This window comes from Hyaena hyaena, unplaced genomic scaffold (assembly GCF_003009895.1).
Source record: "Hyaena hyaena isolate Hyena2069 unplaced genomic scaffold, ASM300989v1 scaffold_311, whole genome shotgun sequence".
In the NCBI taxonomy this organism is placed as follows: Eukaryota; Metazoa; Chordata; class Mammalia; order Carnivora; family Hyaenidae; genus Hyaena; species Hyaena hyaena.
This window is the reverse complement of record NW_024080944.1, coordinates 1,196,160-1,214,226: the sequence shown is the minus strand read 5'-3', so window position 1 is coordinate 1,214,226 and position 18,067 is coordinate 1,196,160. Positions and strand designations below refer to the sequence as shown.

Below are 18,067 nucleotides of genomic sequence, written 5' to 3'. Positions count from 1 at the left end.
CACTGAGGCCACCAAACTAGCTGCCCAGGAAGGCGGCTAGTCGTCTGTGGGAAGGGTCACTAGGAAGAGATGGCCAGGAGTGAGGGAGGGCTTTGGGGAAGCTTTTGGGGAAGAGACAATGCTGAAGGAGGGGCCTGTGCCCTCAGGTACCTGGAGTGACCAACCAGCCCTCCCTCTGCTGGATACCTGGGGCTGGGGAGAGGCAGAGCTCTGGCTGGGTTCCAGGCTCCCCAAGAGGCAGACCCTGGGGCAATGGGATCCAGCCCCTTAGATGATACAGGGAAGAAAGGGAGGGAGGCAGGGAGGGGCAAGATGGGATGCTGCAGCCCAAGCCAGACATACCAGAGAGGGGCCATGCATCATGGCCAACTCCTTGTCCCTCCCACCCAGGGCACAGCCTGGCTCTGTACGCTGTGCGCTGACAAGGAGACCATCACAGAGCTCTTCCTGGGTGCAGCCCGACTTCACCCTCACATGCCAGATTCAGATTCTGCCATCCAGACCTCATTCCTGGTAGTTTCCTGAGCCGCCCAGCCTCCCCTGGCCCTGGGGCAGAGCTGCAATCAAGATCATGGGGCTCCACCTCTGATGACCACTTAATCTCATGCCAATGTGGACTTTCTTGTGTTTTGGATTTTTTAAAAATGTCATCAGCTTGTGGCGGGTGCCCTGTTGCCAAGACAACAGGGAGTGGGGTCCAAGTTCATCAGTGCAGTTGGAGCAAACTCCACCTGAGCAAACTCGCACTGTGTTCTTGGCTTCCCTCCATTCAGCAGTTACTCCAGTGTAAACATCATGCAGCTTTCCTCTCCTATTTTGTCCCTCTCCTCACATAGTCTTGGCATATGTGGCTATGCTCCTGAGTTTGCTGGCTAGTTTGACAAACATTTTCTAGTTTTACTAACACTAACTACCCCAGATAGTCTCCTCTTCTCTAAATGAGATTCCTTTTCTGGGGGTGAAAAAAGTTCTGTAGGTTAAGTGTCAAAATTAAGTGTGCCAAATCCACTTTTGTCACATCTTATGTGATGAACGTGTTCACGTCGTAGTTACATTGGAGGAGGGGGGAGAGTGTCACATAGCAGGCCCTTCCATGAGCTAAAAATAGACATATTTATGTATGGGGGGGCATTCTTTCTTTTTCTCTTCTTTCTTTCCCCTTCCTCTCTCTCTTCCTCCCTCCCTCTTTCATTTCTTCCTCCCTTCCTTCTTCCTTCCTAGTTTCTGATCTTAGAGGATTTCTCTTAAAAATAATTAGGCAAGGGGTGCTTCAATGGTTCAGTCAGTTAAGTGTTCGACTCTTGGTTTTGGCTCAGGTCATGATCCCACAGTTCATGAGTTTGAGCCCCGCATAGGGCTCTGTGCTGAAAGCATGGAGACTGCTTAGGATTCTCCCTCTCTCTCTCTCTGTCCCTTCCCTGCTTGCTCTGTCTCTCTCTCTCTCTCTCTCAAAATAAATAACTTCAAAATTTAAAAGAAAAAGAATAATTAGGCGAGAGGATGGAAATGTGCAATCCAAGATGTTTATTGCAGCATTGCTTATAACAGAGAAAAGGGGGAAGGTGGCCAAAGTGTCCAATAGTAAATACTCCCACAGCCATTACACCATGATTACACATGCCCGTCTGTAATCACTTGGAAGGTTGTCCATAATATATTAACTAAAAGTACATATGGTATTTTATACGGGAATACATATGTGTGTAAATTCAACTGTATTGCCAGGAAGGGAAACTCATTCTAGTGGTAGTTGGATATGAAACATTCAGAGAAAAACCAAAATTAAACCTCTCAGAAATCAAACAGGAAATAAGTCTCCGAGAAAAGGATTGAAATTTAAAAAATACTACATGTAAAACTTTAGTGATAATGTTGAGATTGGAATATTAAAAAGAGAACCTCTTAGGATAAAAATGTAAACCCTCATGTTTAATTCCTTTCTTTTTGACTCCAATTCACCAACATAAAATCCTAGGAGGAACCTTACTGTGGCTTTTAAAATAGAGTACACAGTACATCAGACCCTTGGCATTCTGAGGGTTGCGTCTTCAAACCTTTGCCATGAAACATTAACATCTTCACGAATCCCCAGTTCACACACACACCACTGGGGCACCAGCTTTTCTCCATGAAACAGACTCAGGATGAAGTGGGGGAACGACAAGTACCTCTGGCTGGCAGGGACAGGCCTGCTCAACAGCCCGGAGCTTACTCCCAGCTATTATTATCCAACTTTGCGCCTCAGCAAAATCCCTACCACCATCTACCTCAGACCTCCAAGGGGGCGTAGAAAGAGCGGAGGCTGTGAATGTCAATAGTCAACTACAGAGCAGGCTGAGGCCAGGGTGTGAACAACCAAGACGAAAGTCACAACACCCAGGTACCTGTCAGGGGCTCCTCACTCTCCTTCTCAGGGGCAATTTTCTTTTAATTTACATGTGGCTCTAGCAAACGGTTATTCCCTTTCCCAGAGGAAGAGCAATCCAAAGTAGCATATGAAAGGGGAGAGGGTGTGGGGGCTGCAGGCTGTGGGAAAATGGTGCCCCTGCGGGAAGAGAGGCACCTGGGAAACTACTGAAGACACAGATACACACCACTCCCACATACCATACACACATCCCACTTATGCCACATACATACACCACATAAACACAGTGCCACTCATACACACCACGCACTACTTGCACACCACATACACACACAACCCACACACACTAAACTGGTTCAGCCTGGGCATGTACTGAACACACACACATACCACAAACACACCACCACTCATACTACACACACACAAACGACTCACACACAAAGCTGGTTCAGCTGGGGTGCCTACTGAATACACACACCACACACATACCACTTACAATACACACACACACACACACACACACACCACATACATATACCAACACTCATACACACCACACACACTATATATATCCAGCTCACACATACTAAGTTGGTTCAGCTGGGTGCCTATTGAACACACGCACATCACTCACACCACTCACACACACCACCACTCATACATACCGCACACACACACAGACAGCACCACACATACACACATATCTAATCAAGCTGAGGCTCCTCATGTGCCCACCTGTTTCCCTTGGCTTTGGAAGCCGACCTCTCTGCTGCCATTCTGTCTCCGTCATGGCCTCCCCTCCTCTGTCCGCCCCGATTCCATCTTTGCCTTGTCCTCTCTTTCCTCTACCTGTATCACAGGGCACAAACTCCAAGGTGACAGGACTCAGCAAGTGGAGAATGTAGTGAAAGGAAGAGCTCGCACACACCCCGGGGGCGGCCACTACCCCGCTGCTCACTCCAGCTACTCTCGCTGCAAGGAGCCAAGGGCCTCAGCTTGCTGGACACTTCTTTTTTTTTTTTAAGAGGGGCTGGAAGTTTATGTGAAACTGCCCAAGTTCTAAAACCTTGGTAAATAAATGTGAAAACATTGGTTGGGCCAAACAAAACTGTCAGTCTGGAGTGGCTTCTACATGCCCCCAGGAGACCTGATCTCCCGGAGTGTGGCTTCAGGAGCGGTGGACACTCTCTTTGGCTCAGATACTGAAATGCACTTCCAAGCACCACGTAGCACCAAATGGGCCTGTGGGGACCTCCCATGACCTCCATGCCCTCATCGACACTCCCAACTCCCCATCCTGCTCCGCGCCCAGCTTGTCCACTTGCCTGGGCCTTACCCAGTCCCAGGGAGCCTTCAGCCCCACATGGTTACCTGCCAGTCCATGTCGTGGGTTGGGCACACTTAAGCCAGGCGGAGAGATGTTTATGTGAATGAACGCATGAATGCATTAGTGAATAAGGCATTTACTGAACTCCCTAGGGCAGACTCCTGTGTGTCCTGGTGGGGTCTTCTTTCTTTTCCCATCACCCTGGCCCACTCTACCACCCATCACCTGTCGTTCTGGCTTTGCTTCTTCTTCCCTGAGCCAATACCTTCAGAGCGCCACCCTCAGCCTTTCACGGAGGCAGAATGGCTTGAGTTGCCTCCCGGCTTCATGCCTCCATCAGCCTCCAAACTGGGAGTGTCTAAAATCTATGCTCACTACATTCACCCAGGGAGCTTCTCAAAAATGTAAGTTTCTGGGTCCCATTCCTGCCAAAATTTGGATTCTGGAGGAAGGGGCACAAAATGTACCCTTTTTTGTTTTTGGAATATGTGCTCCTTACAGGTTCCCAGGGCCACTCTGCTCAAGGTGCTCAGGATACCACACTTGCCAAACACTATCCTGGACTGTGGTCCTTCCGAGGCATAAATCTGTGGTGTGTTCCCGCTTCAGAGGCTCCCCAAAGCCTTCAGGATGTCATGCTGTGATGGAGGTGGTCCCAGCCTTTGTCCAACTTAATAGCTACACACAGGTGACTAACCTGGTCCTGCTCTCTCTAACTCTGCCTTTGCACACCCATCTCCATCTGCAGGAATGCCCTTCTCACCTCCATGGCCAACTTCTACTCATCCCTCAAGGATGTCACCTCTGCTGGGGAGTCTTCCATGAACTCCCAGCCTAGATTATCTTCTCGTCCCCTATCCTCCCATACCACCCTGCCATAAATGCCCTCGAATTCAATTTATTTAACAAACATATATACGGTGATCACTATGTGTCAGTCACTGTCCTAGGTGTTTTATAAACGTGACCTCACTTAATCTTTTTAAATTTTTTTTTACATTTATTTATTTTTGAGAGACAGAGAGAGATTGTGTGTGTGAGCGGGAGTTGGGGGGCAGACAGAGAGGGAGACACAGAATCCAAAGCAGGCTCCAAGGTTTTAAGCAAGCTAGCAGCACAGAGCCGGATGTGGGGCTCTAACTCACGAACCGTGAGATCATGACCTGAGCCAAAGTTGGACACTCAACTGACAGCCACCCAGGGACCCCTGACTTCTCTTAATCTTTTACTAGTTCTATGAAATAGGAATCATCATTATCTCCATTGTACGGATGAGGAAACTGAGGCATGGAGAGGGTAAATGACATGGCTGAGGTCACCCCACTGGTAAGTGGCAGGACAGGGATTCAATCCAGGCAGTCTAACTCCTTAGCCATGTTCTTACCCTTCCTCACCTTACATGCTATCACCTCGTACCTGTCCTAACTCAATGCAACTGTATTCCAGGTGTCTGCTTATGATTCTCCGACAGTAGACAAATGCTCCTGTGGCCTTTGAGGCATTAAGCTACTGGCCCAGGATTTAACTTGTGGTGGAAACTCAAGGAACGTTTGCTGAAGGACAAAGTTATACATACTCAGAGCATTAGATGAACCAGAAAAAATAAAATTCATAAAACTTCAAAGTTTGAAGAGACTTTAAATGGAATCAGGCCCAATAACCTGTCTAATATTCTTCTATTCGCAGAGCAATGCTCCAAAATTTGCACACTATGCTCTCCACCTCTGCATAACACTGACTTTTAGAATGTTCTACCTTCTGCCTAACTGGAATGTGTCTCCATGGTCACCTGGGCCAACAGAACAGGTCTGACTCCTGCAGAAAAGGTTCTTCAGCTATTGAAGATAACCCTGGCTTTGATGACTGCAAGGTAACCATACCCTCAGATCCCCTGCCTGGGGATCTGAACCTCTAATCTGTCTTTAGGATTTCCCTCAGAATCTGCTCTGGTCACTTGGGTCTCTGCCCAGGAAAATTGCCCCCAGATAAAGGTGCCAGGTGCCCAGTGTAGAATTGGTCACTATCTAGGCCAATGAACTCTAATCAAAACCAAACAAATATATGATATGTTTCAAAAGCCTTCTCCCTGATAAGTGGCTGAAGGATCACAAGGCTCGGTAACCTGTGGGACACCACAAGCCCTGGTTTCTAAAGATGGTACCCGGTAATGGGACTCCGTGCTGTTGCTTAAAAGGTTTACATTGACTATGCTTCCCCAAGCCAAGGGTTTTCCCCACAAGGTTTCTCTGTTCTCACACCAGCGCTGCAAAGCAGCAACTAATTCCATTTTACAGAAGAAGAAATAGAGGCTCACATGGGGCTGCCTAATGGCAGAGCAGCACTCAGATCCAAGGCTGTCATTCCAGAGCCTGCGCACTCCTGTCACACTGCCATTTTGGGAATGCTGGGTGGAACATGGTGAAGGGAGCATAAAATAAGAATTAGGGAAAGGCTGAGCCGAAACAAGAAAATGGACGATTACAAAAGAGCACAAAAAGCAGAAACATAACTAATCATTCACAAGTCTTCACGTCCTGGCCGCCTTGCCCAGTTGCCCGGAGTCCCTTAATTTGAGAAGTAATTTTTCCACTTGTAAACATTTTAACTAGAACAACTAAAGACGGGTATGCCTTCCTTGTTCCCTCCTCCAATTCCAACATCAGGAACTTCAGAATTTCCCTATTTCCAAATTCAAAAACATCAAGGACTTGAAAATACAAAATGATTTTCATTAGAGACTGTTAGCGTTAGTGCCGTTTAAAAGAAACATTTTGAGAAACTATGACCTGCGTCTTAACCTTTTTTATAACCTTTCCATACCACCTCCACCCCGACACTGTAGAAAAATGCCCAACACACATAAGCACTTAATAAATATATCTGGCTTCACAGACCCACTTTCTGTACCAAGAGTAAGAAATGCTTATTTAAACAACATGATTTTTAAATGGTAACCTGGGTCATAACTTTCCCATATTCAAAACATCAGCAAAAGAAAACTATCAATAAGACAAAATACATGATCATTACAGAAAGCAAATAAAATTATACTGTTCACTTACTACGTTATATTTGATTGCCTCAAAATATTACCTAAAATAATTACAAGTGCTAATTTGGCATTCAAAAATTAGCCAAGAGAAATGATGAAAAAAAGTCTGTATAATTTAGTGTAGGAATGAAAACACAAGTGCCAGTTAAACGCACACCTTTGTATTATCAATTAGTGCTATTCCTTACACCCTAATACCAGCAACCCACAACGCAATTAAATAAAGAAGGCAACTAAACTCCATTTCTACAGAAATGGGTAAATTCCTGAGTTACAGTTTACCTAGAAGTAGAACAGCAGTAAGAACATCCATATCTTAATATCTTCCCGAACTCCGACGTATCCAAGAATAAAGAAAGAGCCCAAACCCAGGCAGGCTAATTTACTCCGCAAAATTTTCCTTAAAAAAAAAAAAAAAGTATGGCTGAAAATTGGCTCTGCTAAAACAGAAGGTACTTTCAGAAGAGTTATATAAGCAAAACACACTGGCCAATTCAGTGACGTGGAAACCACCTCATGCAAAAGAAACGCAGCAAACACAAGTAACCCACATTCAGGTCTCAGAACCTGTCAGCTTCTCAGAATAAAACTCAAGGCTGATTGTAACCTCCTACATCTCCAACCAAAGGACGGAAAAATTTTAATGAAAAGTTACAAACAATTAAACTACCGAGAGTCCTAACACATGTCTTTTTAGAAGGGATTCGTATTTTATGGTTCATTAACCATCTGGAGTATCTTTAAACTTCCCTATGCCCACCCTCTCTTGACCCCGTTTTCTATTCTGGAAGGATAAAATGAGGACTTTTAATTGTCTTTGGTATTAGAAATAGCCTGTCATATGTCCCAGACGTGTGCATGGAGTATGTCACAAATTGGAGGTGTATCAGTGAAACTTGCTCAAAGCCTCCTCTCTTCAAACCACTTATTCCAAATGCCAAGTCTGTCCCACATTCCCCAGTGCACTCAGAACAACCCACTTCCCGAGCCACCTGCTCTTCTTTCCATCATTCAAACTGCAACAGAAATGCCACCTCCTCACAGAGCTGTACTAAGCAGTGATGGGTGCCAACCACTTGTCTCCCGTCCATCAGGCTGAGGTGGTACAATGGAGGGAAGGCAGGTGACAGCAAAAAAAAAAAAAAAAAATTCCCAGCATTGTACAGACACTCTCAGCCTCAAGTGCACAGCACCAAGAGAGGGAATTAGGATCAGCCTGCTTTTTGGAGGAGTTCATTTAATAAACAGTCATAAAATGCCTACTGTGTGGTTGGCAGTGCAGATACTAGGGTATGGAGGGACACAGGACGTGGCCCCTGCTCTCAGAGAACAGAGAGTCTTTGTGTGTATACACACACACACACACACACATTTTTTAAGTTTATTTCTTATAGAGAGAGAGTGTGCATGCAAGCAAGCACATGCACAAACAGGGATGAAATGGAAAGCAAGGGAGAGACCGAATCCCAAGCAGGCTCTGAGTTGTCAGTGCAGAGCCCAACTCAGGGCTCAAACTCACAAACCATGGGATCATGACCTGAGCCAAAACCAAGAGTCAGATACTTAACCGACTGTGCCACTCAGCCGCCCTTGAACAGACAGTCTCATTGAAGGAAGAGACACAAGAACTGAGCACTGGAATACCACATGGCTAGTGTAGGGAGGGGAATAGGTTTAAGGCATCCTGGATGTACATCAAAGAAGCACCAGAGCAAGTTGGGGGTGAAAGGAGTTATGCAAGGTTCCTGGAAGAGAAAAGGACTAAATGAACCGTGTGGAGGAAAGAATGGGAGGGAGGTTAGAAGGATGGCACTCCAGGAAGAGGAGCTGGTGGGGTCGGGCACAGAGAAAAGGGTAAACATGTGGAGAATGACAAGTAACTCAGCATTGCTATCGCACAGAGTTCAAGGTGATGGGGGCGGGGGTGGGCACTAGAGGGCAAAGAGCCTCCCAGACACCATAGGCTACAGCTGAAGGGTTCTAACCAAGGAGGTGCCAGGGCTGGATCTCTGTTAGAGGATGGCCACTCTTGGGGAGCAGTGGGGTGCACAGATTTAGGGCCCAGCCTGAGCACAGGCTCCCAGTGAAGGTGAGGTCCAAGGACTGACTTCACTGGCCATGCTCTTGCCTCTCCACACAAGACTTCCCATACATGGTCCCTGCTGCCCAGTAAACGGAGCTTGGTACCTAATTCCTCCATTCTCCCCAACAACAGCAGCCCACAGCTCATCGAACATTAAACAGACACTCAATGTTCAAAGAACCAACCAGCAGCCAAAACCCCTGCCACTCAGTGCCTCTGCCTTGGGAATCTAAGACTTGGGGAATAACTGGGCAGTTCATGGATCTGTGCAGAAGCCAAAAACATATCACAAGGCCCAGGGAGCACTCTAGTTAACTTATGGCCAAAAAAAAAAAAAAAAAGACACTCAGGACAATGCTTAGCAGTTTGGGATTTGTACTCACAACCATCCACCATCAGCACCAACAATAAAAAGACTCAGTTGTTTTAAACTGCATTGTTCATTTGAAAAACAAAGGCTTTGGGGCCTACTTGTTTGCTCCCCACAAGGGCCCTCTATCTCAGAATGAAGCCCCCTCCCCGACCACGACCCAGTGACACCAGGCGATACTCACAGAACTGCAGGCTGAGGCTCACAAAGGCCAGCAGTGCAGCCAGGGCCAGCAGAAGCAAGAAGCGATTGCGGAAAAGCATTATTGTCCGTTCTATTTTCCTTTCATGGTTTCACCTCCAATCGGGAACACATCCTGGGAATGAAACAAGGCAATAAATATGTGTTCCGAGGTGGAAAACCAAGTTTGTCAACTGAAAATAATCCAATTAGCCCAGTCCTCCGGCAGCGAAGCGTGAATCCTAGTCGGAGAACAAGAGTGCGCTGTTGGTTACGTCCTTGCCCCCAAGTAAGAGCAGCCGAGAAGGATCCCTTCTCATCAAGAAGAGGAAACCAGTTCATGAATGCTTCGTTGATCTGACATCAAAAGAGAATGAGATACTTTCCTGCGTGACCTTTCCAAAGAAAAAAGTAAGGAAGTTTACCGAACTTTTAGCGTGCCAGACAGACAGTCTTTATGGACCAGCTCATACTCAACCAATGCTGACAACCAACTGCTATATCTTCAACCAGTTTTTGCTGAATACTTGGCTAATACGATTCTGGTCTTTTAAAATTTTAATCATTAACCTGAATGCCAGTCACTGCCACGTGTCCCACAGTAATGCCTTTGGGGATGGCTGGAGTGTACCAGAAGATCCATCCCTACACTCAGTAGCTCTATCTGCTAATCAAAGGCCTCCTCGCATCTGGACTGGTGACCCTATTTTAGCTGCGTCCACCGGTCTTCCCACAGCCCCACTTCACCCATTCTTATTTCCTCTCACTGTGTCAGAGCAGTACAAAAGGACTTTTAAAAAATGCTGAGGGATAGGGTGCTGGTGAGAAAGGTGAATGGTTGCTCTAGGTTGTAACCCCTCAGTCTTAGACGTCAAGTTTATCTCCTGATTTTCTCTGGCGTTCGAGACAGAGCTTGGAAACCATACTCCCTCCAGAAAAGATTCAGTCTGGTACAGGAAGAGGACAACAATAATTTCAAACCTTCTCTTAGTGGCGGCATCTTTTCCTCTTTCAGACACGATCTCCTTCAGAGCCCCAAGAGACACAATCAGACAAAACTCATTTGCTGATGTGGGGAGGGTTGCATATCGTTGTGAATCCATATACTAAAAGCTATTGAATTGTGCACTTTGGGTGAACTAGATGGTATGTGAATTCTATCTCATATTACCTATTAAAAAAAAAAAGTATTAGTAGGGAATGAGGTATGATCCAGAGGCTGGAGTTCCGTGTCTCCCAGTCCCTAATCCCAGCAAGGGCCCTGCAGGGGAGTTTGAGAACCACTCCTTTAAAGGGATTTGTCAGACTTTCTACAAAAAGAGAACATTTGCTAAAGGACTAACAAAAATACATGTGCACCTCCCAATTGAGCCTGTACACTGGCAACCAGTATCTCTGTTAACAACCAGATCCCAATTTTGGACCTTCAAATAAGAACTGCTTCTGTCTCCTTAGTCACCACCCCTAATCAAGGGCCAGTGCCTAGCATCCCAAGATGACCTGAAACTTCTCCTGGGGACACCCCCCTCCCTGCCCTGGAGGGGACTCACTAGACTCACAAGTCTAGCATCCCAGTGAAAACCCTGGCTGATCCCACCCTGGATTAAATGTACTTGGGTCCCCAAATAAATGCTTTCTGTTTCCAAAATTCAAACTCCTCATAAATTCCACTTGAGGATGTCTGAAAAGACATGCATAGGTCTGAAAGCAGCTCAGCAGAATCTGTGCTTGGTGAGGGGCAATGGCCAACGGCAATGACTTCTGCAATGAACCCCCAAGGAGGCTGAGGTCACAGTAGGAGACAGAACCTGGGTCCATCGGACTGTGGCACTGCAGGTATCCCTTCTGCAGCAACAAGGAGGGTGAACCCTTGATGCTGATAAACTCCAATCCCAGATACAAAGTCTTAAGCCTGGGTGGCTCTGGGCCACCTTGACCTCGGGGGTGTCTTTGGTAAAGCTCTTCTGATGGTTCAACAGTAAACCTTCCCATAGGAAAACAACCTAAGGAATATCCGAGTCACAGTTTCTACCCTCCACCCTAGACAGCCTCTACCACGTGGTGCAGCTCCCCAGGGGATGAGCATGGAAGGTGACAACATTCACCTGCAAACACTGGCCAGGGTGTTTTCAAAACATACCCCATCTGGGCAGAATAACAATGCTCCCTTAGCCACCCTTGCAAGCTGGGTACAAGCCCCTTGGTAGCTTTATAACTTTGCTCTGCTTCTCCAGGGACCAGGAACTTAAAAAGAAAAAGTTTATTTATTTTTGAGAGAGAGAGGGCACACCTGAGGGGGTAAGAACACAGAGAGAGAGAGAGAGAGAGAGAGAGAGGTGGACAGAGGATCTAAAGCAGGCTCTGCACTGGCAGCACCAAGCCCGACATGGGGCTCAAACTCACAAACCTTGAGATCATGACCTGAGCTGAAGTCAGACACTTAATTGACTGAGCCACCCAGGCGCCCCAGGACCAGGAACTTCTAACGGCTCAAAACCATGGTTCTCTAGGTTTCCATTCAAAGAGCACAATGTGAACCAGCCACCATGTGGGGCCCTTGACATGACCTCCTTTACTCTCTGCAGGGCAGGTGTGTGTGTTTCTAATACGCACACAGAAAAGCAAGTCAAGGGCACAGGTTATTAAATGATGGCGACAAGATACAAAACAAGATCTCTGTGCCTCTACAGTTCGTTTTCATGTGTTGTAGCCTCTCCCCACTAGGTCTGCACATTGATTCTAGCTGCAAGTTAAGGATCAAAACAGAATAAGTTGACTCTTGGCATGTGCTGGCTTCTTAAATACTCGAAGATGGCTGGCAGCTCCTCACTAAATAGCCTGTGGGTTTCAGAGCCCTCTCATTATCTCAGTCATTCCTGATTGGGATAAATTTATCCCACTTTATCAATGACCTTCTTATAAGGTGCTCCTTTTGATTTGGGGAAGGTTAAGTGGGGTGTGTGGGTAGAGATTAGATCACAAAATGAGAAGGGGGTTCAGAGCAAATGTCTCCTTTGGGGTATTTCTGTACCCCTGACAATAAATGCACTGGAGCTTTTCTTTATGCCTTCCTCACCCTTCTGTTACCATGCCACTTTCTTCTGAAGCCACCATCTTTTCCTTTACATGAAGATCTTCCAGTGTTCCTGCCTGGGAGATGGCTTTTGGGGTGTTTCAGAGCTCTACTGTAGAGAAGGCTCTGTGGTCCTTGCTGCTAACAAGATGTTCTTTCTTTTTATATCTTCTTAAGTTTGTTTCTTTGTTTGTTTGGAGAGGGGAAGGGAGGGAGGGACGGGTACAGGGAGAGAGAGGGAGAGAAAGAATCCCTAGCAGACTCTGTGCTGTCAGTGCAGAGCCTGATGCAGGGCTCGAACCCATGAACTGTGAGATCATAACCTGAGCTGAAATCAAGAGTTGGATGCTCAACAGACTGAGCCACTGAGGCCCCCCTAAAGACTTCCTTTCTTATGCACCCCACCAGCAGCATGGTGCTGAAGGACAGGCACAGCCCTGTGCAGGCAAACAGACCTGGGCCAGAACACTGATCTCGGTGACAGAGGCCAAGTTCCTTAACCTCTTTGAGATTGTTTCCTCATGTGTGACTCACAACTAATTACCTCAGGAAAGACTACATACAATCCCCAGCATGTGACAGACATTCAAAGGACAATGATTGTTACTAGCATTACTACCTCATCTTTCTCTTATTTCACTTTGCCACTTCTTCCCTCCTCCTGGGTACAAGGAATAGTTCTTCCAGGTATGTGAATACTCAACATTCATATGTTCTTGTCCACATCCCCCCTCCTGCAGCTCTGGCTCAAATGCTGACTTCAGCCTCTCTCTCACTCTAGGCCTCAGAAACAACTTTGCTGCTCTGGGAAATCACCCACCTGTGACTTCTGCACCTGGGGGGTACCTCAGAGACCAGACCTGCCACTTGGTTGCTCTGCATTTGGGTGTGGGAGGTGAGGGTCTTTCTTCCCACACTGGGCCAGGTATGGCCCTTCAGCTACTTCCTGCCTCCAGCCTCTCTACCACACTACCTGTAAGGTCGAGGTCCCCAGAACTACTAAGTACTCAGGTCTTACCTGACACTGCCTTTGTTACATGAGGATGAACCACAATACTGTTCAGAGCTGTCTTCCGGTGGCCATTAGGTGGAGTTCCGCTGCCCATGGAGTTAAATCTCAGGCTTAGAGCATGGTGAATTTGTAGCAGTGACAGTCCCCAATATGTTCATGCTTTTCTGTATCCATGGCCTGTGTAGTTTCCCCCACATGGACTCTCAGCTGGGACAAGGTATTTACTTTGGCCAAACAAGGACAACAGTAACGAAGCTGCAAGCAGAGGCTTGAGAAGTACTTATGCACTGGGGCCTGTTCTCCTTTGTGGCTTTTGGAACACTGAGGCCGCCATGGGAAGACACCCGGCTACCTGGTGGAGGATGTTAGAGACTTCATGGAGCCAAAGCAAGGCATCCCCGCTGAGGCTCTCTTCAAACAGCCAGCCGGCCCACCACCACACATGTGAGCAAGGCCATCCCAGACCATTCCAGCCTGGCCATGCCACCAGCGGATGGGTATTAGCAAAGTCAGCATAGACTAAAAGAACTGCGTGGCTAACCCACAGATCAGAAGCAAATTTAATGGTTGTTGTTTTAAGCCACTAAATTTTGGGAACTTGATACAAAACGAAAGCTAACAGATACGACAAGGAAGAAATGCCTTGCATCTTTACTAAGGATCTCTAAGCCAGGGTCAAGAGCCCCATACCATCATCCGTAGGAAGCACATGCAAAGCTCCACTTGCCTACATTCCTCAACATGCTGAGTGCTTTTTCAGAAAGGGGCTATATTTAGTTCCAGATTTAAAATAGTGAGATGTGTTGCGTTAACCAGATGGCAGGGACTGTGTGACTGCCTGACTGCCTCTAGTTTTTAGGCTACTGACATCTCTACGTATCTGTAGCTTTTTCATTTGATGGCACAGGCCTCAATCTGGGAACAACCACCCTTTCCCCCTTAACGCTCTCAAGATTTCTGCACCCTCCCCCTCTGACTCTCCTTTGGCACCACGACCAAATGCCAAATACCAAATACCAGGGATGTGGTCAGAGTCTCGTTACTTCCACTTTTGCTGGGGACCGGCCTGGTGTGATCACAGCCCCGGGGACTGTGCACACAACCTGGAGCGAGGGGCTGGCAACATGAGCCCCAGGAAAAACACACGCCTTCTTCTGGGGCCTATTTTCCCAGAAAACTTGGAGAGGAAGGTCATGCATTGTTCTTAATTTATTTTTTATTAGATTTTTAAAAATGTTTGTTTATTTTTCAGAGAGAGAAACACAGAGCGCAAGCAGGGGAGGGGCAGAGAGAAAGGGAGACACAGAATCTGAAATGAGCTCCAGGCTCTGAGCTGTCAGCACAGAGCCCTACGTGGGGCTCAAATCCATGAAGCATAAGATCATGATCTGAGCCGATGTTGGATGTTTAATTGACTGAGCAGCCCAGGCACCCCTTTCTTAATTTTTTAAAATGGTTATACAAACATGGTATCTAAAATTCACATGGATCTGAAGACATTTGTGTTTGCAGCTACAGTTAGGACCCCGGCACATGGTTCAGAGAACAGTTGCCTTCAAGGGGGACACTTCCTCAGTGCAAGAGCCTGAGAGGACTCATGATGGAGAGGCAAAGAGGAGGCTCCAGGACCTGTAGATTTGGGTCAATTCCTTGCTCTGCTGCTTATTTTTATGTGTCCCTCTGACACCTAACTTCATCTCTCCGAGTCAAGGATCCCAATGTTTAAATAAGATTGAGAATAAGAGTAAGAGCAGGAAGGCAGTGAGGAGCAGGCATACACACAGCAGCAGCAGTAGGTGTATGCTGTGTTTGACTGCCCGGCTGTGGAGGAATCTTTGCATCATTATCTAAACTCAAAGACTTGCTTTTTGCCCTGAGCTGCTGTTTCTTCCCCATGCTGTGGTTCCTCTTCCAAATCCTGGCCTCTGGCCACTTCCCTACTCACCAGCCCCAGTCATCAGAGCAGTCAGCCACGTCTGCAGCCCCGCTCCTGACTCCGCCACCACAACGAGCCTTCCCTCAGCTGACTCATCTGGGGTGTCCCCCCTGCTCCCTGCCACAGGTGTTCCAGCCTGGAACATCTATGTCAGCTTCTGTTGGGCCCCATCCTAAGAAGACAAGGATTACCAGCCAACCCTGGGCTCTGTCTCTGTGGCCTGAGCTCTGGCCCATTCTCCAGAGAGCCCATTCTCTTTTCCATCTGCAGGGAGGAGGCTCACAAAGCCGCTCAGGAAGTCATGCAATCCGTGGCTCCCTCCAGGCATGTTCTTGCATACTTCTTCCACAGGGGCTGTGTGTGCACACTCCTGGGGTGTACTATGGCTCCCTCAGACACTCCATCAGACATGTCCAAGTCATGCCAAATGAAAGCCAGGTGTCTGGGTCCACGGCAGGAACCCCACAGCTTGCCCACTCACAGCCCAGAAAATAAAGTGCATGGGAAGAGTCAACGCTACGGCAGCACAGTGAGATGCTGGCTTATGACCTACTTCCCGGCATCCACACCTCCTTGTCCTCAGACATCCTCAAGTCCCATCCCCTACCTTCCAAGGAAAAGACACTCTAGACTCAAAATGGCATCGTGACCGAATCCAGCTCCTATAAATACGTCTGTAGAAACAACTTTTATATTCCAGGCTGAACATATAAGCTACTAGTCATCAGATGTCTACTGGGCACAGCCTTATTCCCTGTGCTAAACCCACATGGTAAAAATATCTTAAATCCAGAAATAGAGTTATTACTCTGAATTCCTGATGAAATAGCAAAAAATAAAATAAATAGAAAACCCAGCCAACTTTAATTTAACTTTACAACAGATTTGAATGGTGAAAGAAAATATTTTAGAATATAATTTTGAAAAAAGGACTGGTCGATAGGCACTTCCCATCGTATTACAGTAAATACTGTTTCTGAATTAAAAGGAAAAAGGAGCATGTCAAAGGCATTTTTTACAAACTACCATTCTACCACCAGAGATTTCCAAAAACCCAAATCCTGGCCTGATTTTCTACCTCGTAAGAGTGGGAAATGCCACATCTAGAGACTCTACTCAGGGTACCCTTCAAAGTGTACAGAATTCAGGGTTTTAAACATGACCACAACTGCTTGAAAGAAAAATGTGTATTCAATTATCTCTTATTTGCGTAGTTAAAATACCATTACCAGGAATAGAAAGATGTTATTAAAGAAAATGCTTTAGATGTATTCTATACTTTGATTTTTTTTGGTCTTAATCACTTTGGCCCAAGTAAATACAGTATTATAATTTAAAAAATTCAAACCCCAAGGCTATAATTGTGAGCTAAATGTGAATCAAGCAAAGGTAAAAGCTACATCTTAATAGTTCTCTCTACCCCATGTCACCTCAACGTAGAGTTTCATTGCAAAATCAAAGATGCTTGGCTAAGAATAAACCAACCTTAAAGTCTCATAAATAATGGACAGATTTCAGAACCTCGTGGAAACCCCAGGCAGCAGGACAGGCATCAAGGAAGCTGTGGGCTCCTGGCAGTTATTCACATTCTGTTATTCAAATTCCAGCTAGATGCATGCTCAGTTCTAAAGGTTGAAGCCAATTCATTCACCCAGTCAATCAGTCGATTCAAAATAACATTATTTCTCAAGAGCCAATTTGTGTCAGGCATCATCCACAGTTTTGTGGACACAGGACACAGCACTGCCATCCTGAAGCCCCCAGCTAAAATGTCCAGAAGTATATATGGGAAAATGATATGAGATCTAGGAACTGCTTTAAAATATTCAGGGTGGGAGCAGGTTGAGAAGGACGTAAATACATCAAGACAGGCAACATGCTGACAACGCTTGGAGCTGGGTGAGGGATTCTGGAGGATGTGTTATATGATCCTCTCTGCTTTTGTGTCAGTTTGCAATTAAAGATTAAAAAAAAAAAAAAAAAAAGGAAGGAAGCTTACAGACTGGTCAGTGGAGCAATGAGTAAAAAACCATTACACCATATGAAACCAGTGCCATCAGGGGGAAGTGGGAGTGGGGACAGGAGAACCACAGAGCCCGAGAGACGGCGGATAGGATTCCTAGAAGAGGCTCAGCTAGAGCTCAGTCTTTTTTTTATTTTTCTAATATGTTAATGTTTATTTATTTTTCAGAGAGAGAGAGAGTGAGAGCAAGAGTGAGAGAGACACAAGCGAGGGAGGGGCACAGAGAGGGGGAGATACAGAATCTGAAGCAGGCTCCAAGCTCCGAGCTGTCAGCACAGGGCCCAATGCAGGGCCCAAACTCATAAACTGTGAGATCATGACCTGAGCCAAAGTCGGATGCTGAACCGACTGAGTCACCCAGGCGCCCTTAGAACTCAGTCTTGAAGAGCAGATTAGAAATGGTGCATTTATAATTGCATTTGAGGAAAACAGAATGAACCAAAGGAACAACACCAAGTAAAACTGTACTGACTGATGGGGGCCAGCGGGAAAGTTTGCACTGTTTGTACTAAGTGTCAGGAGCCAGAGAAGGGAGGTGGGTTAGTCCGGGCATCACCCAACAGCTGCACCTTCAGTGATGCTGCTGTGCCCAGGGAAAGCTGGCTGCCCAGAGGCCCCATGGGGCCAGGCCAGGGAGTCCTCA

At 46.6% G+C, this 18,067-nt stretch overlaps 1 protein-coding gene across 6 annotated transcripts in view; it reads right to left on the bottom strand.

Moving 5' to 3' along the window:
* PXYLP1 (2-phosphoxylose phosphatase 1) overlaps positions 1–18,067 on the bottom strand; it is a 93,607-nt gene that overhangs the window by 27,053 nt on the left and 48,487 nt on the right. For 5 of the 6 annotated variants that reach the window (XM_039248562.1, XM_039248563.1, XM_039248566.1 and 2 more), the window contains one exon: positions 9,385–9,516. The exons of the other annotated variant lie outside the window; for it this stretch is intronic. In XM_039248562.1, coding sequence (XP_039104493.1) covers positions 9,385–9,463 — 79 coding nt within the window. In that variant the 5' untranslated portion in view covers positions 9,464–9,516. The remainder of the gene's footprint in view (positions 1–9,384; positions 9,517–18,067) is intronic. 6 annotated transcript variants of the gene reach the window in all.